The sequence below is a fragment of the Zootoca vivipara genome, chromosome Z1, assembly GCF_965207765.1.
Source record: "Zootoca vivipara chromosome Z1, rZooViv2.hap1.1, whole genome shotgun sequence".
Taxonomy (NCBI): domain Eukaryota; kingdom Metazoa; phylum Chordata; class Lepidosauria; order Squamata; family Lacertidae; genus Zootoca; species Zootoca vivipara.
In genome coordinates this window covers 9,287,608-9,314,244 of record NC_142583.1, presented here as the reverse complement: position 1 = coordinate 9,314,244, position 26,637 = coordinate 9,287,608, and the positions used below count along the sequence as shown (strand labels likewise).

General features: G+C 42.1%; 1 protein-coding gene across 7 annotated transcripts in view; it reads left to right on the top strand.

The window, feature by feature from the left end:
• PPARGC1A (PPARG coactivator 1 alpha) overlaps positions 1-20,437 on the top strand; it is a 608,542-nt gene extending 588,105 nt beyond the window's left edge. For 5 of the 7 annotated variants that reach the window (XM_060278951.2, XM_088658461.1, XM_060278957.2 and 2 more), the window contains 6 exons: positions 5,656-6,571; positions 7,236-7,340; positions 7,493-7,613; positions 13,579-13,700; positions 14,287-14,438; positions 18,137-20,437. In XM_060278951.2, the coding sequence (XP_060134934.2) occupies positions 5,656-6,571; positions 7,236-7,340; positions 7,493-7,613; positions 13,579-13,700; positions 14,287-14,438; positions 18,137-18,240 (1,520 nt within the window). In that variant the 3' untranslated portion in view covers positions 18,241-20,437. The remainder of the gene's footprint in view (positions 1-5,655; positions 6,572-7,235; positions 7,341-7,492; positions 7,614-13,578; positions 13,701-14,286; positions 14,439-18,136) is intronic. The other 2 variants (XM_060278952.2, XM_088658452.1) reach the window with 1 other exon arrangement.
• The last annotated feature ends 6,200 nt before the right edge of the window (positions 20,438-26,637 follow it).

Below are 26,637 nucleotides of genomic sequence, written 5' to 3'. Positions count from 1 at the left end.
AGAGAGAGCACGGAATATACCTTGCACTGTCAACGCGAAAATGTACACATTTGGCAGAGAGAAAATCAGCCGGCGTGAAATAATCCAAAAGGGTGCAGAATGTTTTAGCACTATTGATTTAGGATCATGGCATGAGATGGAACTCAGATCACTGTGATTAGAGGAAAGGCAAAGCAGACGGGATACTCGCTGTGAATAAATATGGCGCTAATTTTTCTCAAAGTTTATATACAGGGGAAAGTAGGCAGAGTTTGGTCCTGGGTAGAAAAGAAGAAGAACCAATGCAAAACTTTTCTCCTCCTTACTTAAATAAATATTGCACCTCCCCCCTCTTCGCTGGTGACATTTAAAAGTCTTTTCTCTTGTTACAGTGCTTGTTGAAAGAGGTGTTCCTAGGGGTTGGTGAAACCAGTCCCCCCGCCACGGGGGATACAAAATTCACGCTAGAAATTTATCTATGTAAATGTATGTAAAGTCCCTTGGAGGCAGGTCTAATTTTGAATGCTCCCCTATGTGAAAAGTTTCCTGCAAACAGAAAACCAGCACAGCCGGCAAAACCTTATGCTAGCTTTCTGTCAGAAAGGGACAAGCTCTCAAAAGTGTTATTCCCCACATGCACATTCTGTTTCCTCAGAACCATATGATTTCATACCCATCTTATTTTCTTGTTGAGGGTGGGTGGGGATTAATTTGTTTAGCTTTCATTTTGCTTATGTGTGCATTTATAACTTCATTTCAACTTAAAAGGCGTCTAATATACATGAGTTGTTTAGTTTCTGTGCTTAGTTCCTAGTCCTTATTTTTAAGGCTCCCCAACTCTCTCACACTCTCTCTCTCCTTAAACATACAATAGTGCTTCTCATCTCATCTTATTCCTTTTTGCACATTTTACTAATGATATGGAAGTATTTTTATTTTAGGAGAAATTCAGTGGTGATTGATTTTTTTTAAAAAAAAAAATCAGACACTTGCAAGCCCTTTTGTGCAGCAGCCTCGCCAACTTTACCATACATACCCTTCTATACTCCATTGGCTAGAACAGGTAGTCATTATCATTTGGGGTGAATAAATGAGGCAGCCTTTTTTTTTTCATAAAGCTTATGACTCTAATAAAATTATTGGCCATATTGGCCTTCATCAACAAGTAGCTTTCCCCCAAACACCACATTACCTATGTAAAAGAAAAAAAAAGCCAAATAAACAAAAATATACCAGGAAAGATTCTAGAGCAGATCATTAAGCAAACGGTCTGTGAGCACCTAGAAAGGAATGCTGTGATCACTAAAAGTCGGCATGGGTGTCTAAAAAATAAGTCATGTCAGACTAATCTGATCTCATTTTTTGGCAGAATTACAAGCCTGGTAGATGAAGGGAATGCTGTGGATGTAGCCTATCTTGATTTCAGCAAGGCCTTAGCCAAGGTGCCCCATGATATTCTTGTAAAGAAGCTGGTAAAGTGTCGGCTAGACAATGCTACCATTCAGTGGTTTTGTAACTGGCTGACTGACCGAACCCAACGGGTGCTCATCAGTGGCTCCATCCTGGAGAGAAGTGACTAGTGGGGTGCCACAGGGTTCTGTCTTGGGCCCACTCTTATTAAACATCTTTATCAATGACTTGGATGATGGGCTTGAGGGCATCCTGATCAAGTTAGCAGATGACACCAAATTGGGAGGGGTGGCTAATACCCCAGAGGAAAGGATCACACTTCTAATTGACCTTAACAGATTAGAGAACTGGGCCAAAGCAAACAAGATGAATTTTAACAAGGAGAAATGTAAAGTACTACACTTGGGCAAAAAAATAAAATAAAAATAAAAATGGAAGGCACAAATACAGGATGCGTGACACCTGGCTTGAGAGCAGTACATGTAAAAAGGATCTAAGAGTCAACAGTGTGATGCAGCAGCTAAAAAAAGCCAATGCAATTATGGGCTGCATCAATAGGAGTATAGTATCTAGATTAAGTAATAGTACCACTGTATTCTGCTCTGGTCAGACCTCACCTGGAGTACTGTGTCCAGTTCTGGGCACCACAGTTCAAGAAGGATACTGGCAAGCTGGAACGTGTCCAGAGGAGGGCAACCAAAATGGTCAAAGGCCTGGAAATCATGCCTTATGAGGAACGGTTTAGGGAGCTGGGTATGTTTAGCCTGGAGAAGAGAAGGTTAAGGGGTGATATGATAGCCATGTTCAAATATATTAAAGGATGTCATATAGATGAGGGAGAAAGGTTGTTTTCTGCTGCTCCAGAGAAGCGGACACGGAGCAATGGATTCAAACTACAAGAAAGAAGATTCCACCTAAACATTAGGAAGAACTTCCTGACAGTAAGAGCTGTTCGACAGTGGAATTTGCTGCCAAGAAGTGTGGTGGAGTCTCCTTCTTTGGAGGTCTTTAAGTGGAGGCTTGACAGCCGTATGTCAGGAATGCTTTGATGATGTTTCCTGCTTGGCAGGGGGTTGGACTGGATGGCCCTTGTGGTCTCTTCCAACTCTATGATTCTATGTAATCATATTGCAGGAGCTATAGGTTTCACATATTTTGCCCAGTTCCCAGTTTGGCTCAAACTGACCAGCAAAAACATCTATAATATATTTAAATGTTTTGGGGGAGTATCGGCAAAAAAATTAGAAAAAGAAGAACCAGTTCTTTCACTGAAGGATAAAAGAGTTCCTTTGGAGTGAAGAGTGCTCTTCTGCAGATTATACACATTTCTCGCCGTCTCTCTTTTGGCCTGACACTGATCAATGGTTGATCATACCTCTGTTGAGGTAACATTCCTGATGCAATACAATATTGTTCCCTCCATTTGTCAGCACAGTTCCTTTTGCAGACCTTAAAATTGCATCTTGAGGGATTAAACTAGACCCCCTTGTCCCTGATGTAGGACATAAGTCCCCACTTCTTTTGTGGCAGGGGGACTCCATTTTGTGGTTTGCCTCAGGTGCCAAAATGTCTTGCGCTGGTCACACTACCGGCATCAGTGACAACATGGCTGTGCAGTTTGCTGGATTATTGTTAGGGACCCATAAAGGCCTTGGGCTGTTACGTGGTGGCTTGGTGTATTGAGACACACCTTGGATGCCTCTGGTGAGATGCTTATGTGTTGTTCCTTAAGCGGAACATTTCTAAGAGCTGGGCTGTGTGTTACTGGCCATTGGAATGCTGTAGGTTATGGTTGAGGTCTGTCCGGTTTTTGTCGTCTTGTTTTTCCAAAGTAACACCTCCGTTCCTCTTTGAATTGGCTTGTCTGGCATAGAGATCTTCAGTTTCCACATTGTAAAACTAAAACAGCAGAGTTAAATACAATTCTGCACAGCTTTATTTAAGCCAGTCCTGTGCTGTTGGTAGAAAGAACCAGACTTAAATCACCCCTGAACAATATTTGACTGTTCAGTGAAGATTTCCACCCATGCAAATTTCTGAACCTCCTTTAAAAAGAAAGAAAAACAACTTGTTTCATTACCTGGCTTAGCTCTCGGTTAACTTGCCTCTCAGCTAGGAAGATGTACTTCCCAACATTTTGGTTTTTTAAAAAATCATTCGATTAACATAATCTTTTATAGAACCTGAAAGAAACTCAAAAAGAGTTGCAGACATCCACTACACAAAACTATCAACAGTGGGATGAAAGCTTTGCCTTCTTTCATTCTAGGTAGTTCAGCGTGGCTGTGTGTGATCTTCCATCTCTGCAAAGAGATCTGGCATAGTAAATGCACATCATAGTGTGTGGGGAGAGAGCGGGGGAACCTGGTAGTTATTGATCTGACATTTGTCTCCTCTTTATTTACTTAATCCTCTATTTGCTCAACACAAAGTAAATTTCAGTCTCTCCTTTGTAATGTTCATTTGTAATGTTCATTTGCCCTTTCAGTTTCACTATTGTTCTGTTCCTCCCATCTCTCTCTCCCCCCCCCCCCCGGCAAAAAACAATGTTATAGAACAGGCATCCCCAAACTGCGGCCCTCCAGATGTTTTGGCCTGCAACTCCCATGATCCCTAGCTAACAGGACCAGTGGTCAGGGGTTGATGGGAATTGTAGTCCAAAACATCTGGAGGGCCGAAGTTTGGGGATGCCTGTTTTAGAAGAACCTTGTTGTTTTGTTTTCAATATTTTTTTGTTTGTTTGTATATTAGCAAGGGTTTCTTGAATTATTGAGCTCTGCAGACCTGAATCATTGCTACAAATTGTATGCTAATTTTAGGTCTTGCATCTCTTTGTGTTGTCTGTTACTGAAGTACTGCACGTTTCTGTCATCTAGATTGTTTTAGCTTTAAAAATAGTTGGATTGGGTGGAGATGACTGTGACAGTGTTTTCAATTTACAGTCTAAATCTACCATTTTCAGTATCAGCTTTGTATAATGAATGCCACCGAAATTAGTTCAAACTCCCTAGCTATTGAGAGGACACCCAAATAGTCCAAAAACCTGATAAGAAAATAAATTCATAAAATCAAAATCCCCCCCCTGCCAATAGTGTTTGATGTTTGAAGGAATAAACATTCCTTTAGACGTTATTTTAGTTGTGTGGTTACCAATCACATCTGCTGTTGTTTTCTTAAATAATACTATGCGTGTGGGCCCCAATTCTCAGTGCATCTGTGTCATACAGAGAAGAGAGGGTTGCCCCTTCACCCCCAACCACAATCTTGATGAAAATTGATTTCCCCTATGTGGCAATAAGGGGGGAAAGCTTCCATTGATACCCATGTTAGGTTTTTTGAAGGTTTTGATTTTTTGGAGGGTGTTATTTGCAGTATTGGGGTGATTTTCATTGTGATTGAGGCTGGGGGAGGGAAGAGTTAAGGATCTCTTCCCCATGTGCAGTTAAAGAAGCTTCTGGTTTGTCCTGTGCTGATATACACCCAGAAGCCCTTTTTAGAGCACTTCTTTTAGCAGCTTTGGAGCCGTAGGAATGCATGCCCCTCCCACATCACTGTGGTAGTATTGAAGACCAAGGCCAAGTGGGAGGAGCCCATGATTTGGTTCTTCTCATGCCAGTATTTATCCAATTACTTGGGGGTACAATGCTGGTGTGGAAAGGAACCACAACATTCGCTTCTGCCTTGTGATCTAGGACTTCGTGACATTACCAAGTGGTGCAAACAGGATCCATGCTGCAGCTATTCCACACCACTAAAGGTAATAACAGAAGGGACTTTTAGTAACATCAGCATCACTTTTTATGTTGCAAGGGGTAAATAAAAACATTGTTTCATTTTTAGGGGTTTTTTTTGTGTGTGTGTGTTTCTTTGCTTGCTTCATTCATTCATTCATTTCAATTAACATGATTTCTTTATGTATATAGCACCCTCAATGTTCATAACACATTATAGAGTAGCAACAAGAAGATAAATCTTTTCCTCTGAGATCCTGAGCATCTAAATTTCAACTTGGGGAAGTCGATGGCGGGAGGTGAGAAAGATGGATGCCAGTGTGAACTAGAGAAGACTGTGTGTTCGGTTTAGATGCATGCACATAAAATAGGTGAATAAAGGTTTTGGCAAAGGTTTTGTGGAAAAGATGGGTTTTGAGGATATATTTCAGGGAAGCGACAGAAGGGGGCCTCATGAAGGTGTTTGGGGGAAAAGTTAGGGTAGAACCCACATGCTAACCAACTTGGGTTGGTTTTTGCTTTGCTTTCCTCTTAGGCCTAACTCCGCCTACAACCCCTCCTCACAAAGCCAACCAAGACAACCCTTTTCGGACTTCACCAAAGCCAAAGTCGCCATGCAAGACTGTTATGCCACCTTCCAAAAAACCGCGCTGCAGTGAGTCTTCCAGCTCTCAAGGACATAACTTAGTTCGGAAGGGTCCAGAACGGTCAGAGCTGTATGCGCAGCTTAGTAAAACAACTGTGCTGTCTGCCGGTCATGAGGAGAGGAAGACAAAGCGGCCCGGTTTGCGGCTGTTTGGTGACCATGACTACTGTCAGTCTGTTAATTCGAAAACAGAAATACACATCAACCTATCCCAGGAGCTTGAGGAGTCCAGACAAGTCCAATTGAAAGGCTGCTTGCCTGAGCGGTGGTGCCATATCTGTTCTTCTTTCGAACAAAGTGACCAGTATAAGAGAGAAATTTCACAGGCGAACAGGCAGGATTTGCAATGCAACGGCCGGAAACAGCTCCAAGACCAGGAAATCCGGGCCGAACTCAATAAGCATTTTGGTCCCCCTAGCCAAGCTGTTTTTGAGGAGGAGACCACTAAAACCAGTGCACTGAGGGACAACGGTAATTATAGTGACGAACAATTCTCCAAGCTACCTATGTTTATAAATTCAGGACTAACAATGGAAGGTCTTTTCGATGACAGCGAAGATGAAAGTGACAAACTGTGCTGGTCGTGGGATGGGACGCAAGCCTACTCCTTGTTTGACCTGTCGGCTTCTTGCTCATCTCTTAACTCTCCATGCAGAGATTCAGCGTCTCCACCCAAATCCTTCCTTTCTCAAAGATTCCAAAGGATGCGTTCTCGATCAAGGTCCTTTCCTCAGCACCGGTCTTGTTCCCGCTCTCCATATTCCCGATCGAGATCAAGGTCGCCGTGCAGTAGATCCTCCTCAAGGTACTGTACTGGAAGAAAGATGCTGAGCAGTAACAAGCGGCATGATGGGATGTGACTGCCCGCTTGCAGGAAGTTGCTGTGCTAACCTTTTATCAGCAACCTCTCCGATGCAAAGCTAGTTACAGTTCATATGAAACGAGGCCGACAGTCGCTAACTCAGTCATCTATTCTTATCTCAGTAAAGAATTTGCAGAGAGAAAATAAATCACTTGGGCAGACAAAAGGAAACACTTTCCCACACAACACACAATTATGGAATTCATTCCCGTAACATGTGCTGATGGCCAACTAACTTAGAGGTTGTTGGGTTATTATTATTTTTTAAAGGATCAGTTGAAATTTGTGGAAGTGAAGCCTCTTAAAGGATAGGAGCTCTGATAAACTAAGTGGAGTCCCCATGATCTCTCAATATGCAGAGCCTGACTTGTACGTCAAAATGGAGCCACATAGCTTGCCATTGCTGGAGTCAGAATCCTAGACAAGTTGGACCCTTGAGCCAGCAAGGCAATGCATCTTTTGTTGTTAGGTGGCTAAGAAATGCACATATTATGACAAAACCTTATCAGCAGATAGAAAGAAGCTATAGATGTGAGCCGTAGGAAGCAGGGGGATAACTCATCCTTTACAATCAGTGACAAATGTTCTTTTTTATTTCTTCTAACAGATCTTCCTACTATCATGAGTCCAGTCACTGTAGACCCCTGGCATATAGAAGTTCTCCCTTGTATTCAAGATCCCGATCCCGATCGCCATATAGCCATAGACCCAGGTAGTGTAGCATCCCCTATTTATACGTCTCACATTTTTAACATATATTTCTTTATGCATGTGTCAAAGGAACAACACACCCAATCTTTATTATTCATTGTTCCTCTGGGAAATTCAGGCACTTGATTTTAATGATTAAGTTATCTCTCCTAGATATGACAGCTATGAGGAATATCAGCATGAAAGGCTGAAGAGGGAAGAATATCGCAAAGAGTATGAAAAACGGGAAACTGAAAGGGCCAAACAAAGAGAGAGACAGAGGCAGAAAGCAATTGTAAGCACTATGCAGATAACTTTCATTTTGGAAGAGATTTGTTTTATACTCCTTTTCTCTGTCTTTTTTCTCCTTAAAGGGAACAAACAAAACACACCCATGCTAATCTCTTCACATGCATTTCTCAGTAATTCTGATCTCCTGTGCTCCAGTGTGCTTTCATTTCAATGCTCACTTTGCCTTTAAAATGTAATATTTTAAAGCTACTGTAAATCATCACTTTCTACATTCGGTAGCCACTAGAAGACGTATTAGAAAAGGGCTTTGTCATGGATAGTAAGCAGCAAAGTAGCTTAAATTTTCGTAGCATATGGGATGTATAGAAATATATAAATCTGCCATAGAAGCAGGAACTTCAGTGATGCAGACAAAAATGTGCTTTGTCCTAAAATGTCCGTCTTGGAGCATATGTGTGCTACAAAGTTAAGGCAATTGTGCTCTGATTTCAATGCCATTGCATCTCCTGAAGAATCAGTGACTCTTAACTTTGTTACAGACCCTTTGCTCCCTCGCAGAACTAAAGTTCCCCAAGAAAAGGAATAACTTTTTCAACCAGTTTCAGTCTTTGTGTAAATTTGCCCCCGCCAGTGAAAGTAATTGGATACGGTTTATCCAATATTGGCATACGGTTTAGTGGTGACACAAAAGCTATACATTAGTTTTAAAACAGGACTTGTTAGGGGTATGTGTGTGCTGGGACTTGTTATTGCTGAAAATAGTTGGCTGACTGCGTGAGGCCAGAGAAATATCACTCTAAAGAGTTACAACATGCCCTTGTATGACCTCTTGTCCCATACGCTCCCCCACCGAGATGTTGACATTCCTGCAATGACCTTGTGTTCCTTTTTCAAGCAATAGTACAATAGCTCTGATTTTTCCTAATGGCTTGAGCAAAGCCTGGGTCCATTTATTTCTGGTCAGAAGTTTTGGGAATACTCAATTTGAGCTACATTGTTGGGCTATGGGGTCAAATCCCCATATTTCCACATGCAAGGGATTGGACTAGATGATCCTTGGGGTCCCTTCCAGCTCTGCATTTCTATGATTCTAAGAAATAATACAAGTCACCTAGGCACTGGCAGATAGACTATAGCAGCAACATGCAGATTGTGAAAGCTTTCACATATACGCCTTCAAAAATGTGTTCGAAAAATATTTCAACTGTCATTCCATGTGTAAAGTAAGGTCTAAGGTATTCAGACAGAGAGCATATGCCGTTGTTTTAATTTTCTTTTGGCAATTTAACATTACCCTATAAAAGAATGAATCCCCAGGCATCCCCAAACTTCTGCCCTCCAGATGTTTTGGAATACAGTTCCCATCTTCCCCGACCACTGGTCCTGTTAGCTAGGGTTCATGGGAGTTGTAGGCCAAAACATCTGGAGGGCCGCAGTTTGGGGGTGCCTGATCAAGACCATTTCCAACTCCAGACAGTGTGCTCACTGCTCGTTATCAGGAGGGAGAGGTGGAGATGTGAAGTGGCGAGCTCAGCGCAGGGCAAACACACCAGCAGGAGCAATGGACTGGCTGCACCAATGCCTTTGCACTGCGCTGACCTTCCTGCCACTTCCCCCTCTCTGGATAAGCATCAGTGACTCAGCTCTTGGGAAGTCAGGTGAGCAGGAAGGACTGTAGCTCACAGGCAGAGAATCTCCTTTGTGTAGAGGAGGTCCCAGGTTCAATCCCTGGAATCTCCAGGTAGAGATTTGCCTGAAGCCCTGGACAGCTACTGTCAATCTTTGTAGGCAGTGCTTTGACTCAGTATAAGACAGCATTCTATGTTCCTCTGCCTCACACTACTGACTTCAGCTGAAGGTTGACCGAAACAGCATTAGGCAGTCAAAAATGTTTTGGGAAATAACAGAATTGCTATGATTAAATTCCTTCCAGCAGCACCTTAGAGACCAACTAAGTTTGTCATTGGTATGAGCTTTCGTGTGCATGCACACTTCTTCAGATAACTAGGATTGCTATGCTTATTCACTAACGAATGAAACAGAAATTGGTAGATTCTTAAGCATAAAGACAAACCCCAAAATTTTGCCTACATCCCTTTCTTCCTGGTTACTTCCCGTACTCATATCCCTGCATGCAGGCATGGAAACATTACTTGTCCCTCCTGCACAATTCCTCCCCCCTCCCACTCCAGCATTACTCCACAGTAACTTAAAGCAGGACTTTGAGTGTGGCAGCCCCTGTTCTGTGGAACAGAATTACTGCCAAGATACGACAGGCTCCTACAGCTTACACCAGGCATAGGCAAACTCAGCCCTTCAGATGTTTTGGAACTACAACTCCCATCACCCCTAGCTAACAGGGCCAGTGGTAAGGGATGATGGGAGTTGTAGTCCCAAAACATCTGGAGGGCAAAGTTTGCCTATGCCTGACCTACACTTTCTGGAAACAATTGAAGACGTTTTTGTTCTGACAAACCTTCCCAGCTTAGATAAACAGGTCTTTGCCACAAGTGTCTAATTTGTGTGGTTTTTGTTTTGTTGTAAATGTATCTGCATTTTTAACTATTTGTGTGTATGTGATTTTGTATAAGGCAATTAATAGATTCGTGATGATGATGATTACCAGAGCAGGGTGATGTGGACCAATGCAGAGTGAGACCATACTTCTCCTACTGTTAGAATTATGTTACCAGCTCTTCAGAGTATGCACTCTTAAGAGCCCAGATAAGAGGTGCCTGCATTTTTTCATTTGCTAAAAGCAGCAGTGTGTGGATGCTGGGATACGGGGTCTGGATAATCTCTTGGAAACATGCATGGCCATCAAACATTGGCAGATGCATGCAAGATAACCTTAAAACTTTTTTGAAGTTGGAAAGAGAGCTTCTTTGCTGAAAAATAGGATCGCCCCCTGCATTTACAATTTTTTAACAATAATTTCTAGAACAACTACAAAAGAGAGCATGATATTGAAGTGACACAATGCAGCAACTTTGTTGAAGCTAAGATACAGTGGTACCTCGGGTTACAAACTTAATTTGTTCTAGAGGTCCTTTCTTAACCCGAAACGGTTCTTAACCTGAGGTGCGCTTTCGCTAATGCCCCCCCCTACCGCCGGCACGCGATATCCATTCTCATCCTGGGGCAAAGTTCTCAACCTGAGGTACTACTTCCGGGTTAGCAGAGTTTGCAAAGTGTTTGTAACCCGAGGTACCACTGTACTTTCATCTGAACAGTGCCTGGACAGGAAACGTCCTGGAAACTCTATGCACATTACCTTGATTTCTTGGGGTTTTTTTGGGGGGCGGGCAGGAATGTTCACAGCCACTATATGTTATGATGTTATGATATTATGTGGCCTTAAAAGAGAGTCAGACATATTCATGGACGATAGGGCTACCAAAGGCTATTAGCTAGGAATTAAATGGAACCTCCATCGTCAGCTAGCGTATATTACTAGTTTACTAAGAACAAGCAGTGGGGCCACACTGTTTGCTGCTTAACCATGTATTGCTTCTATTCACCCTTGCACATTTATGGCCCCGTATCAGAGAAACTGCAAAGAAAGCTACTGTATCGCTCTTGGAATTATGAAAAAGCCATGTAAGCCTGTACCCAATCTGTGGACACAATGGCATGCCGTTTAAGGGAATAGTTAGTGGAATCTTTTGCCGCTCTTGCATACTGGAGGACATATGGTACATTTCAGTTTCAAATTTGAATTTCTGTGCCTTGGTCGTTTTTACTTATTCCCTTAATTGTACTTCACCAAGCCTTTTTTTTTTAATGGTTCAGTTTTAGCAGGGTTATCTCTCGCAGCCTAAATAAAGAGAAGAAGGGGAAATAGAAGCCAAGAATAATCACACTCGTGACAAATCTCGTGGAGCATATGCAGTATTTATTCCCATCACATAGCTCTATTACGTTTTCAATGTTGGTGCATGAAACATTATGGTTTCCCCCCCCCTCCCCTTCCAATCCAGATATATTATCTGAAATGAAGTGTATTAGAAAGTCTGCTCCATGTTATGCTCCATCTGGTCAGTCATTTTGGTTCAATAGCTAGTGTCAACCAAATTGTTTCTTATCAAGTGGTTCAGCGCAGTTAAGTTTTGTTTTGTTAAGACATTTGCGTGTGATGGGGGGAGGAATATTGCAGAGCATGTGCAAATCTTTACTGTTCCCAGATTTATGAGCTGAATCCTCCTATTCCAAGGCAAGGCCATTAGGAGCAAACACAACCTAAAATAAAGTCAAGGAGTATGAAATGGAAATAGAGACCATGCTTACATGTTCCTGACACATTATACCATACGTTGGTAATTCTTCTGAGACTTACCCCTCAATATGATGTCGCCATTGTTGCCTCTCTCCATGAATTCTACACATGGACTGAGTGCACTGTTGCGCTCCGTGAACTGGGAAGTGGAGACTCCTTGTGCTATCTAGAACCTTAGAACAGGTTTTCTCAAACTTGGGTCTCCAGATGTTGTTGGACTACAGCTCCCATAAGGCTTGGCCACTGGTCCCGATAGCTAGGGGATGATCAGAGTTCTAAATTAGTGAACACTTGCACATAGATTTTCTGATACCCCACACCCCATGGGGTTTGTTTTACTTCACACTGCGTCGGGAAGGTTTTGGCATCACATGGCACAGCAGAGTCTCAAACAAAGATGGGTTCTCCCAAGCCCACATTCCCATCATGTTTGAAGTCCCAATGACATCTATGCTGGCTTCGTCATGTCCACAGACTGGAAGATGGCAGGATCCCCAAAGATATTCTCTATGGGGAGCTGGCTTCAGGAACCAGGCTGGCCTGTTGGCAGGCCAACTCTGCATTACAAAATTATCTGCAAGTGTGACTTGAGGCTGGCAATATCAACTACATTGTGTGGGAACCCCTTGCAGAAAAACACAGCGTCTGGAGACAATCAGGTTGTGTATCCACAGCAGTGACAAGAGGAGGAATGACCATTAGAAGGAATTCAGATAGAACAAACACCACCTGCAGTAAAACAGGTGTCTGTCCTGTACAGTCTCTACAGCCGCTGGAGGAGCTGTAAAACTCTCCAGCAGTTTGACTTCACCCCTGAAGGCACACTCTTCCATTGTCTCCTGAGACAGAAGGATGCCAACAAAACATGTCCATGGAGCGTTAAAGTCAGACCAAACTTGCTCAACGTACAGTTCATTCCATTTCTTAGGAGTGTACAAATCTGCTACAATTTCTGCAGCCCATTTTTTTTCTAGACAAAGGGATTTAGCACTTTAAAATTTATATATTATTTAATTTTTATATAAGAAGAATTTATACACAGCCTTTCAGTGTCTTGCAGCACAGATAAAAGTTGGTTAAAAAATGCAAAATCGCTAAAAATCAAAGAGAGATAAGTGGGAGTCTTTAATGGGAGGAATATAGGTACGAGATCATGATCTTTGATGAATTTAGAGGATACTGTTATTGGTTGTTTTTGGACGTGAATGATGAGATAAATGTATGTTTTCTCTTTCTTTCTTTTTTATTCTTTTTTTTCTTTCTCTTTTTCTTTTTTTCTTTATGCTCTGGAATATTATGTTTATCATTACTTTCAATGCACCATGATTGTCTTAATTATTATTATTTAGAGATGAAAGTTTCAGTTTCTTTTTAGTAGTATTTTTTTCTTTTTATTATTATTATATGATTTATATGATTTTGTATATTATGATTTATATATGAATTTGGTTTGGTTTGGTATGACTGTGGTCTTCGAGTATGTATGGATTATATTTTAATCTAAATCTAAAGTTTATTTTTTTTAAAAAAAAAATCAAAGACCTGATCCCTACAAAAAATAATAAAGACAACAGAGAATTTAGTGCTATTGCCAAACCACCCCAAAACAGATAAAAGGTGGACCTGCTCTTTCAAATTAGGTGGTCTTAAACTAAAGTATTAGAATTATATAACACCTCAATTTTATATATGTATTTTCAAATAAGCTATTTCATGTGCTCCTCTCCAACAGGAAGAACGACGTGTAATTTATGTGGGCAAAATTGGGCCTGACACGACCCGAACAGAACTGAGAGACCGGTTTGAAGTTTTTGGTGAAATTGAGGAGTGCACCGTAAATCTACAGGATGATGGGTGAGATTAGCCTTTAAGATTATTTCTTGTTAGGAAGTGTGTACAGTGGTACGTCAGGTTAAGAACTTAATTAGTTCTGGAGGTCCGTTCATAACCTGAAACCGTTCTTAACCCAAGGTACCACTTTAGCTAATGGAGCTTCCCGCCGCCGCCGCCGCACGATTCCTGTTCTCATCCTGAAGCAAAGTTCTTAACCCGAGGTACTATTTCTGGGTTAGGGGAGTCTGCAACCTGAAGCGTCTGTAACCCGAGGTACCACTGTACACTTAAAAAGAAAGAAAGATGCCCATAAGTTTGTGGCAACAAGAAAGTACTGTGTCAGAAGTCAAGCTAAAGTTTTAAAAAAACCTTCCCCCCACTTTCTCCCTTATTTATTAATCCCGCTATAGTTGAGATTTCATGTCCCAGAAAAAAGTATTTAGCTGGCTGACAGGACAATTGTGCTGATGAATGGACGCAGTGGTGTTGGCATTTACGCTAGGTGAGCCCCCGTAGAGTTCTTGCTTCTTAGGAAATGGTGACGTTGGGCGTGCATTAATACTTTTTAATTGCAATTCTCAACAGCATGTTTTCTTTTCAATTACAGAGATAGCTATGGTTTCATCACTTACCGCTACACTTGTGATGCCTTTGCCGCTCTAGAAAATGGGTACACGCTGCGCAGAGCCAACGAACCTGACTTCGAACTGTATTTTTGTGGACAAAAGCAATTTTGCAAGTCAAACTATGCAGACCTAGGTATGGCATTTACTTGGGGGGGGGGGGTTGGCGGGGAGGGGCTGAATGTAGGGTCTGCAATTTCAGTTTACCCGAGGTCTTTCTATTATTTTTCAAGCTGGAACGAACAATAAAAATTAAATTTAGAGCACCTTGTTTGAAAAGTAGCTGCAGTTGTTTCATAAGTGCTTTCTAAACCAAATTCAGGTCTGTTTTTGCCAATGTGGAAAATTGCCATTTCGACGTTCTCCGCATGTGGGAACAGCAAAGGGAGCCCTGCTCTGCTTGTGGTAAAGTGTTGTGAAGTTGCTTCCTTGCCACCACAGATTTCAGTTGTGCCTGCATTCTATGTGCCTCTGCAGAACTGCACTTGGGCAGTTAGTGGACTTCAGAAAGCAGCATTGCACTAGGGATGAAACACATGTGCTAATCCTCACTCCCTCTGCTCATATTCTCACCACCTTCAAATTGTGATAAAGCCACTTTTTTTAAAATTAATTAAAGCATGTCTGTTCCAGCTCCTGCCAACCTAGCAGTTCGAAAGCACACCAGTGCAAGTAGATAAATAGGTACCGCTGCGGCAGGAAGGTAAACAGTGTTTCTGTGTGCTCTGGTTTCTGTCACAGTGTCCCATTGCACCAGAAACTGTTTAGTCATGCTGGCCAGCCACCCAGAAAGCTGTCTGTGGACAAACGCCGGCTCCCTCAGCCTGAAAGCGAGATGAGCGCCAGAACCCCATAGTCGCCTTTGACTGGACCTAACCATCCAGGGGTCCCTCACCCTTTACCTACCTAGCATCCTGGACCTTAGCCATTTTATACATCACCACAGCAGCACCCATACATAAGGCAGCTAGGACTTTCATGATAAATGGCTTCGGTGTTTATCCAAAGACCCTTTTTCTTATAATGAATTCTCTTAACTATATATTTGAATATTAAAGGTTAAGCAGGAGGACAGGAAATGTTTCTCTTTTACCAAAAATAGGATTAAGTGTGATGACACTTGTAGCTGTCCTTAGTAGTCTAATTATGTGGGGATTTTTTTAAATATTAAATTAATGACTGAGATCATTAAGATTTCAGCATACTGCTATTCCTCTGTCTGAAATCTTGTACACTCTCCCTCTGCTTTGTGTAATGCGGGAAGTGAATACAAAACAATATTTCCCCATGCCAATTGATGTCTTCTCCGAATCTAAATGATAAAGGCGATATGCATTGTTCAAAGTGAATATGCTATAATTCACTTCACTGGCTAAATAGATAGTGTAAAGCCGCAGAAAGGCAGCTGACTGCTGGAGAGATAGAGGCCCAGTGATGAAAATATAAAAGGTGGCAAATCATTTGTTCAAACACTGGCTGATAAAACCAGTAAAGACAGATTGAAGTCTTGTCTTGACTTATTTTCCACATTGATGAAGTCAGGGGTGTTTTTTAGTATCGCAAAACATCTAGGGTATAAAATAAGCTGCCTTAAAGAGACCTCCTTGAACATTATCCATCACTGGGGGGTGAGTTCTGGAAGAGCTATCATGTTTTCAGTGTGTCCTCAAACCTTTTCCTCATCAGAACTCCAGTATGCCTCTCCGAGGTTTTTGTTTTAAAGATTGCTGTCTTTTCCTTTAAGGGGGGGGGGGAGAGAATGAGTCAAATGTAGAATTGCAAAACCCTGAACACGAATAACTAATTTATTATCTATTTTAAACTAATCTGTTTTCTAAAAGGTGGTTGTAGTCAGGGGAACTACCGGAATAGTGCATCCCACAATGTGTGTTCAAAATGGCTTGTAACATTCTGCAAGGAATAACTGGGACCCATTAAGAAGTGGGAAACAGCCTAATATGTTGGGAAATAAATGCAGCACTAAAGCTAAGAGGGTTTTTTGGTTTTTTGTTTTAAAAAGGGGGCTTGTAGTAAGCATTTGCTTACATATCCAGAACCCATCTCACTAGGGTAAGAGCCCTTTATGAGTAGCCCTGGAGAGAGAGAGAGAGAGAGAGAGAGAGAGAGAGAGAGAGAGAGAGAGAGAGAGAGAGAGAGAGAGAGAGAGTAAAAATAGCCCCTTCTAATGCTTCTTGTAGTGGTAGTGGAGTCTCCTTCCATTGGCCTCTGTGTCATTACAGGGGTCAGCAAACCTTTTCAGCAGGGGGCCGGTCCACTGTCCCTCAGACCTTGTGGGGGGCCGGACTATATATTTTTTTGGGGGGGGGTGGACGAATTCCTATGCCCTACAAATAACCTAGAGATGCATTTTAATTAAAAGTACATATTCTACTCATGTAAAAACACGCTGATTCCTGGACAGTCCGCGGGCCGGATTTAGAAGGCGATTGGGCCGGATCCAGCCCCCGGGCCTTAGTTTGCCTACTCATGGACTAGAACAGGGGTCAGCAAACCTTTTCAGCAGGGAGTCGGTCCATTGTCCCTTAGACCTTGTGGGGGGCCGGACTATATTTTGGGGTGGGAAATGAATGAATTCCTATGCCACACAAATAACCCAGAGATGCATTCTAATTAAAAGAACACATTCTACTCATGTAAAAACACGCTGATTCCTGAACCAGCTGTGGGCCGGATTTAGAAGGCGATTGGGCCACATCCAGCCCCCAGGCCTTAGTTTGCCTACCCATGGACTAGAAGATTGAGGTAATAAGGGAGAACTGGATGCTGCCCCCCTCCCATAGCAGTGTCACCCCTTCTGGGAACTGGTACCAAATGGTCCCCTGCAAAATGGCTTTAATGTCAAGTGATGTGGAAGGAGCCACCTTCCACACAGCAGTGAAGATAAGGTTGGAAGGAAGCCATGTCACTAAAAATAATGTTGGCTGGACCTGTGGATAAGTAGCATGAAGAATGCAAATGGAAGGGGGTAATTTTTAAAAAATCAAGATGGAAAACTATGACAAATACAACAGGAAATGGAAACGGAAGATATGGAACTGGATGTGAATTAATGAATGCATAATTTTTAAAAAAACAATTATGGAGTATCATTTAATATATCATCACAGAGAGACTCTAGTATAGACAGAGGTGGAAATATTAGTGCTTAATATGGAGGAATGGTTGTGGAAGTAACTGGAGATAACGTTGATATGTTTGATTAGAGGAAAGCTGTTGTTGAAATTTATCAATAACCATAACTAGAGAACCCCTTTTGGATTTTTTTGTGTAAAACGGAAAACAATTTAAGCTGAATTATTTGGTTTGGAAGACTGGGAAAATATTTCCTAACAAAAAAGTAGATCAATGGGATGTCATTCTAGAGTGAATATTTTGAATAATTTATTTTATGTAACTGACAGACAATCAGATATCCTTTTTATTTTCCCTCTTTTTTTCCTTTTCATCTATTTTTCCCCTTTGCTGTTTTGTTTGTTTTTATTTAGATTAGTTTATTATGTCTTATTGTATTATGAAAAATATTTAATAAAATCTTTTAAAAAACAAAACAAACAAACAAACAAACAGATAAATAGCATGAAGAATGTGTGATAGTGGCGTGGCTACTACTCAAATAGGTAGCCAAATTAGTTATTGTTATCCATTGCAGATTGGACTCTAGTCTTGATTAATCCTAGTGCAATTTGCATTCCCAAAGTTGCATGCAAACCAGCCAGTACTATCACGTCAAGGAGACTCTCTCTCTCTCTATATATATATATAAAACCATAGTCACAATAGTCAAGACTCTAACCTACCTATCTCTTCTTCTAGATTCAAACTCAGACGATTTTGATCCTGCTTCTACGAAGAGCAAGTATGACTCCATGGATTTTGACAGCTTACTCAAAGAGGCACAGCGAAGCTTGCGGAGGTAACGTGCATCATGGCCAAGGAAAATGGAGGGATGGCGAATACCTCATGGACGGCAAGTCCTTCAATAATGAACAATGAAGAAGTCATGCTTACAAATTTCTCCCTAACTCCACACACTCTCCATATACAAAAAAAACATAGTTTACATGGACAGCTGCTTAAGGAATGAAGAGGCAAAATGGGTCTGGTGTGAGCGTTTGTGTACCCCCTGAGTCTCAACTTTGCTTTTCCAGGGTGAAGAGGGCGAGGGTTTCGATCTTTGTAGAGTGCCAAGTGAGAACCATTTGACATGGCAGCAGTTCCATAGAGATACGTTTTAAAATATATATATATATATATATATATATATATATATGCGAACTCCAAAATTGTGTACATAGGACATTTTCAAAATGAAGCAAATTCAAACTTCCGCTGCTGACACCTGAGACACACTGCAGGTTTGGGGATTTTGTTTGTTTGTTTGTTTCATTAAAGAAGCTTCTTCTCACGCCATGTTGTTTTAAAATGACGACAATCCTGAAGAAATCTACAGGTCCACAAAGCCCGCCATCTTTCATTGTGCTTCTCTCATGAAGGCAAGGGAAGGGCAGAAAATGGTGGAAGGATTAACAACTTCCATAGCGTTTTAAAGTTCTGTCTTTTTAATTGTGACATCCAAAACATTTATCTTACATAGAGAAATTTTGAGACCCTCATTAACAGCCAGCTTCTTGGGTGTTTTTTCCCCCCTTCGATGAGCCGACATGGTGTTACGCTACAAAAACATTGAGGGCAAATCTTCAGAGGGGGGGGGGTTGGAGGGGGGTGTACAGTTAGATTATTTACTACATTCATGAATGTAGTTAAGTATTTACAGATGCTAAATGGAGTATTTTTATTTTGTGTACATACCGTATGACAAGACGATGCTCTTTTTTTGTTACAGCTATGCACTGTAAATGCAGCGTTCTTTTAAGAAGGAGAAAAAAAAACCTGCTGAAATTTTTCTTAATCAAGAATATTCAAATGTAATTATATGGGGCAAAACAATATTGTACACTAACATATTTAGAAAGCTGAACTTAATGCTTATATATATTTGATTGTAAAAGAAAAAGAAAAAGTGTGTGTGGGTGCGTGTTGAGTGCAAAAATATTGATGCTATACGCACATCATCCATCCCTTCTTTGAGTAGCTTATCAAATAACATTGACCAGAATTCAGCCAAAGTTAAAAACAAAAGTTATTGATTAGCTAGACTGGCGTAATTGTGTCTAATCCTTTGCCATGCCACAAAATGTCTACCCGCGGTATTTCACAGTATGCCAGTGTAGGGATCTGGATATATATATTTCCATATATTTGTATTACATTTGATATTAAAGTCCTGGGCCCTCCAGATGGATGTCCTATTTAGGACATAAAGTCAAGAGGAGGTTGCAACGTTTAGCAGAGAAGCAACCGGCAGGAGTTTGCCTCTCTGCATCTCTTAAGTCCTATTCATTTCATTGGAGGAGTTAGGCACATACTTAAATTTCTCAGTTGAGTTTGGTTGAGACTGCAGTACTATCCATACTTAATTGCACTGCAAAAAGTACTTAACTTTGGCTGGATCATACCTTTGTCAAGAACTTACCTTGGGCAACAAGGCATTAACCTCCTTTGCAATATTTTTTCCCACATTTTTGGGGGGTGCCTCTTTCTTTAGCTGTTTTATATAAACAAAATTTATTAATGGGGGGGCGGGATATTTTTCTCATTTAAAAGTTTTTTCTAGAAGATGCCATAATTTTATGTGAAGCTTCTCAAATGGGAAATCATTAAGAAGTGTTTTTATTTTATGTATCGATGATAGCTTTGGAACTAGAAGTCACAAATCTTTTTAAAAATGATACTTTGTTTTAATCGTTGTGACTTTAATTTGATAAAGAAAATTTGCTGTGGTACAGAGCGCAGTTATGGTTTTTACAATAATCCCGTGTGTCTGAACACTGTTCTTGAAGCCAGTAATCTGTTCATTGGCAGAGTTCAATGATTATCTATGATTTTGAAATGTACGCATCCTCTGTATAAACACTAATTCTTCATTCCTTTGTTTACTTAAAGATGCATATTTATCGGTTGTGATTAACCTATTTATTATAAATTATGAGGTGACTAAAATAATAAAAAGGCCAGTGGACATTTTTATGTAGGATGCACACCGGTTGTCAGGTTGCTAAATGTATTATTTTCATTTGGTGGAGGGGGAAATCTAGCTCTTTTTTTCTTCAGAAGCAGTGATTCTTCTTCCTTCTTCTTCTTCTTCTTCTTCTTCTTTTCTTCTTCTTCTTCTTCTTCTTCTTCTTCTTCTTCTTCTTCTTCTTCTTCTTCTTCTTCTTCTTCTTCTTCTCTTTTCTTTAACTATGCACTAATATGGCCTTAGAGGTGCCCATGACATTGTGGGAGCCTTCAGATCGTATCAGGATCGTAGAATCCATTTGCAAGTTTATGGGCTGGCACAATGCAAGGAGCTAAAATAGACTAACTTGTGCAGCCGTCATATGACTGATGTCTTGTCCATTCAAGTCATTCCTGTCAATTATCCTATTGGATTTCAAGTCAAACCCCCCATCGCAAGGTTGTTACTCCTGTTAAGTTTCCTCTTTAGGGCATTCACTGCTTGTTTACAGAATAAACGAAAGTTTCCCCAGAGAGTTTATGGCTCTAAGAATGTATACAGACCTGCCCAAACCATTGGGCCAACACACGAGTGCACACAGAGGATCCCAATATGGTTCAGTAGATCCCTGTTTTCCGTTTAGAGATCCATAGGCAACCCAAGGGGCTACCATGGTGGATGGAAGGCATTGTGTGCCCGCCCAGCCCTAAGAAAATGAGTAACTTCACCAAGTGAAGAGAATGGATTCAGTGGGGATTTGAGAGTCGTGCGCAGACCTCCCATTGACTCAAGTGGCTCATTGTGCCAACCTGCAGTCGATTATAGAGGCAGGCAAAAGGGAAAGCCGTGCTCAGTTGAATTTTATCTAGATCGTGTGCACCTGGCTGCTGCAACCACAGAGCCCTTGAACATCCCCACTCCATAGTGTGGTGGCAGTGAGATGGTGGGCAGCCATTTGCCTGCTTGAGCCACCTAGTAGGCATACATTAACTAGGGTCCTTTGGCAAGATGTTTAGCACTTGGGTATGAGGAGGTCCTACAGTTGGAAGGGACCACGAGGGTCATCTAGTCCAACCCCCTACAATGCAGGAATCTTTTGCCCGATGCGGGGCTCGAACCCACGGCCATGATAATTAAGAGCCCCATGCTCTACCAACCCAGTTCCTGTTCACATGCATATTCAAGTGGGAAAAGGCACATTGAAACATATCCCATGTTTTTCAGTACTGAGATATTAACACCTCAGCACCAAAAATATGGTAATAACTGGTTGTTACTTAATCTTGGAAGTGGAAGTGGTTTCTGAATTTTAACCAACTGTGCCCACTTCCTACGTGCACACAGCATAGGGGAGCCACTTCCGCTCCATGTGACCTGACACGTACGATAGACATGTGAATGGAACCATTTGGGTCAGGTTCCTCCCTTGATTGTCCCCAAGGGAGGCGGGGCAGCCTTGCTTTGGGGGGGAGGGGCCCTAGGTGGCAAAACAGAACAGGTTCTTTGGTTGCAAATAGGCATCATTTCCTGCTGTGGATCATGAAACTTGATTCCAAGCCTCATTATCCCTAGTGCAAAAGTGTGGGATCTCATTTGTCCTGGAGGAATGAATGGGAGAGTGGTGGAGGCAAAATATTTTGAAAGGGTAGGTTGAGCATTTTGGCTGTTCAAAAGCATTTGATTTGATCTGAACATTTAAAAAGTCAACTGATGGAGGGGAGAGAGCTGGATAAAACTCTCCCATCCTTATGTTCTACACCAGGCACCCCCAAACTTTGGCCCTCCAGATGTTTTGGACTACAGTTCCCATCTTCCCCGACCACTGGTCCTGTTAGCTAGGGATCATGGGAGTTGTAGGCCAAAACATCTGGAGGGACGCAGTTTGGGGGTGCCTGCTCTACACTCTGAACCTGGAGGCATCATTTAATTACCATGGACAGTAGCCACTGATAGGGTACTGACTAAGGACCTAGGACCCCTGCTGTATCAGAGAGAAGCCTTGCCTAGTTCAGCTTGGATCCTGCTTGCCACAACCATTAAAAAAGAATCCTGCAAGGAGGATGTGAAAGCAATAGCTGCCTTCTGCCCTTGTCCTCCAGTGACTGGTATGCTATCACAGATAGCAATTGATAGCCTTAAGTTCCTTCAATTTGTCCCCCTTTAAAGCTGTCTGGGTTCGCGGCCAGCACCACACCTTTCAGTAACCAGTTTCATAGTTTTAACTATGCACTATGTGGCATAGTGACATGGGGTAGGAAATATCCATGGGCGAGGCTCTTGCCTACACCGTTCCCTGTCACCCCTATATACATTTAAAACAGGGATTGGTCTCAGTGGAGCACTTAACCATTGTTTAGCAGTGACTGCTTCTGAAGATACAACATACCTACCTATTTATTCCCCCCCCCTTCCCTAAAGTGCAGGGGAAACGATTTTGTCCCATGATTAGTGCAGCTGAGTCTGACAGCTGTCCTCATTTTTATCACCAGCATATTGTTTTCCAGTAGATTCCACTGTGTCCTGTTCTATGCCTGCCCTTTTTCGTCTTTGTATTCCTCAGTAGGTAGATAGCAATAAAAAGAGAACTTTCTCACATGTTCTGTTTTGCACCCTGTCAATCTGCGTAATCCTTGCCATCCATTGCTTTGTAGGTTGAAGATACAGGTATTTTAACTTTTGATTGTGTGAATGCCAAACTAAACGTTTACAGCTTTTTTTTCTTTCTGGATTTTGAGTGTCTTCTGTTGTAAAGGAAAAAAAATTAAAGCAATAAATTATTTTTTAAGAAATCAATATTTAGTATATCATGTGTTCAAGGACGAGACGCATTGCCGATTTTTGCCTTTCAATTTTAGGGATTCAATTTTTAAATACATTCTGTTTGGCCCTGGATTGCTGACATAAAGAAAAACGTGTGTGTGTGTGCTTATGTTTCCAGGTAGCTGCTATGTCAACAGTTCAGGGTTTCCTTTCTTTCTGGCCTGATAAATAACTTGTTCTTGAAGATGGTTCTTCCTTTGCCGGTATCAAAGCACATATGGAATTAATGCGATTGTGTGGTTGAAGAGCAATCTAGTCCAATCTCTGCATAGGAAGCACGCTGCCATACACAAATATCTTGTTGAACAGGGAACTGCAGGTGCCTATCTCAATTCAGATGCCATCTATCCTCATTGCATCGCATCCACATCCACATTTGTGGCACAAATAGTCATGCATTACTGCAAGCAACTACAGGCCGGGACATATATTGTTGTACAATCTCTGTGGGTAGCCCATCAAGCGCGTCTTCCAAAAGGCGTTTCATATTTGCACATGTCCTACGTTGCCAAATTGTAGCATAGATCTGTATGTCTTTTAGATGAAGATGTTTTGCCTCTGCTTCCATGCTGTGGTAAGTACCGTATCTGGTAAGAGAACCAGTACTTAGAAACAATGGCCTTTCTAAGCGATATAACAAAGTAATTCCTCCGTAACACAAAAATGATCAGAATCCAAACAGAGGGAGTCCAAAATCGGGGGAGAAAAATAGCAATTGGTGCAAAATGGCTCCAAACCACTGCTGTCCTGCCATCAAAGATCATAATGCGGGAGGGGTGGTTTTTGCTGTTAGTGTGTAATGAGCTGGGTCAGTTTGGAAAAAAATAAAATAAAGCCTTTTTATATCCCTTTAGATGTGAGCTTCCAGTAGGCAATGATTATGTGTCCTTTTAGGATGGCTGTAATGGAACTTCAATCACTGTAGTATAAGATCTGATCTATCAATGACCTAGACTAGCCATGTAATGTGATGATTCTAAATTTGTACCTATGTGACAGACATTTTCAATAATGTGAAAACTACTGATCTGATGCAACTACTGTAAAATGTGTACAGTAGGAAGAAAGTGGTAAAAACTATACTGAACAAAGGAGAGCGAGCTATTAGATGGGCCCTCCTTGGGCACCCCCTTGTTCTCTATATGTACTGTTGTAGTTTTTAAACTTGCTGTATGACAATTTCCTGTGATGTCCCAATCCCACCCACCCCTTTAAAAACAAAAACAAAACATGCAGTACAAGCAGCCTCAATGAGCAAAATAAAGGGAATTGAATGTTTCAACCCCACTTGTTGATTTTTCCCTTATTTGTCCTGGGCAAGCAAGGTCTGTCTTTCCAAGCTAGCTTTGGACAGGATTCTGAATGTATGGATCAGGGTGGGAGTGGGGGGTGACACAGACTTTGGAGCACGAAATTGGACAGAATTTCTGCTTTCGTCTGAAAGTTTTCTTAATCTTCTGGTTTGAATCTGTGCAAAGGAATGGCTCTTGAAATAGACGCTAGTTTGGGGCAGAGGCGAGGTTCTGGGTGTCTGCATTGCGTTCCCCAGAATAAATTGTATAAATAATTTAATTGTATTTGTGTAATTGGCACAGGTAATGGAACTCGCCTCTTCTTGTTAGAGGGTTTAGATTATTTTGGATGTTCAGTCCATTTCCTTAGGGGGAAAGTGCCACTGGGCTTACTGCCCTCACTCCCCGTCGCATCCCCATCAGCCTGTCCTTGTTGCAGTCCTCACGTTGAGAGTAGCATTGAACTGCAGAGCCTCCCGTATACATGTAGACTCCCTGTGTCATGTAGCAAGGAGCTCATGTACCTTCAGCAGGTTCCCAACTTCAAAATGGCAGCAAGGAGGAGAGGTGGGGAGGCTCTTCCTGGCCACACATTTGTAACTGCATGGGCCTCTTAGAATTTTGAAGTGTCAGGCATAGCTCTAGTGGCTTTAGCCCAAACGTAGCAGAGTTTTCCTGCACAGCGCAGAAGCTAGTTGAGGTGGAAATGACTAGTCGGCTAGACGCAGAATAACTATTTACAGGATTTATTAAAAGAAAATAAAACCAGCAGAGTTTCTGCATACAAAGCAAAGCAAAATAAATCCTCTCTGTCTCTCTCTCTCTCCAACCATACACAGTACTCCTACTCCTAACACCCAACAAGAAACAACTGTGCTAGCATTCCTAGATAACAGAGTTCAGTGCTGGTCATTAACCAATCAGAGAGCTGTTGCCAGGTCAGGCAGGCCTTGGCTTTCTGCCAAGAGTAAATCGACACTGCCTTGAGTTAATTGTGTGAAGCAAGAATCTGTAAGTTTCCCATGAGAACCAATTATCAGAAACCGAACAGGACCACAGTATCTAAAGAGGGCTAGAGCATCAGGTACATTTTGTAGCCAAGTGTGTGCAGCAATGGCATGCAGTTCTTTTCTTGGTTTTAATAGCAATTTGCATCTCCAAGATGGCTCTATTTTTTCTGAACCTAAAGGGCAAGCGTTAGAAATAAAATGTGTCAAAGGAAAGCTAGTTTGGTTACAGAGATTTTTTTTTGCATTTAATATATAAAATCACACAGCTAGTGTGGTGGCCTCCAGAAGTTCTAGGCTACAATGTCCATCAATTGGATGGCCAAGGGAACTCCCAGGGGAAGAAGGCTCAGATCCAGGGTATTGGTGGTGGGATGACGATAAGAGGGCGGAGGGATCAGACTAGGAGGTGGTGTCGGAAACTGAAGAGGTAGCAGGGTTTAGTGAGCAAGAAGAGGCTGTGGCAGAGAGCAGTCCAGACTCGGAGACAGGAGAGGGGTGGGGCCAAGAGATGAGATGAGGCAGATTGTGGAGGAATCCAGGGGGTCTCCCCCTCCTGCTATGACCAGCTCCTCTCCCTCCTTTACTTCTCTGCATGTTCTGGAAGACTGGAGGGTGGAGCAATGAGAGAGAAGATGGTGGAGCCTTAGGCAGGGGCGTAGCCAGGATCAAAACTAGGGGGGGGGCAAGCCATGGTCGTTCAGGGGCGGGGCCAAGGCACGGAAGGGGAGGGGCCACAAAGTGGGCGGGGCTAAAGGGCCAACGGGCCTGATGACATCGTGGCGGTGGCAGCAGCGGCCACCTTGTGCTTCTGGGGCTGGTAGCGTTGGCGGCTACCCTGCTTGGCTGGAGAGGACGGGAGGGTCGGGCAGGCGAGAGGGGGTGGCAGGGCGGGCGAGGGCGAGGCAAGACACGGCCGCAGCCACGACGGCTCCGAGGCGTTGCTGCATATCAGCATAATATTTCAACCATGGTTCAAGCCCCACCTTAGGAAAAAAATCCTGCATTGCAGGGGGTTGGACTAGATGACCCTTGTGGTCCCTTCCGACTACAATTCTATGATTCTATTGATATATTACCATAGCATATGCATCATTCTGCTTTCTTGAATTGTCCTACTCCTAGGCATAGCATCCA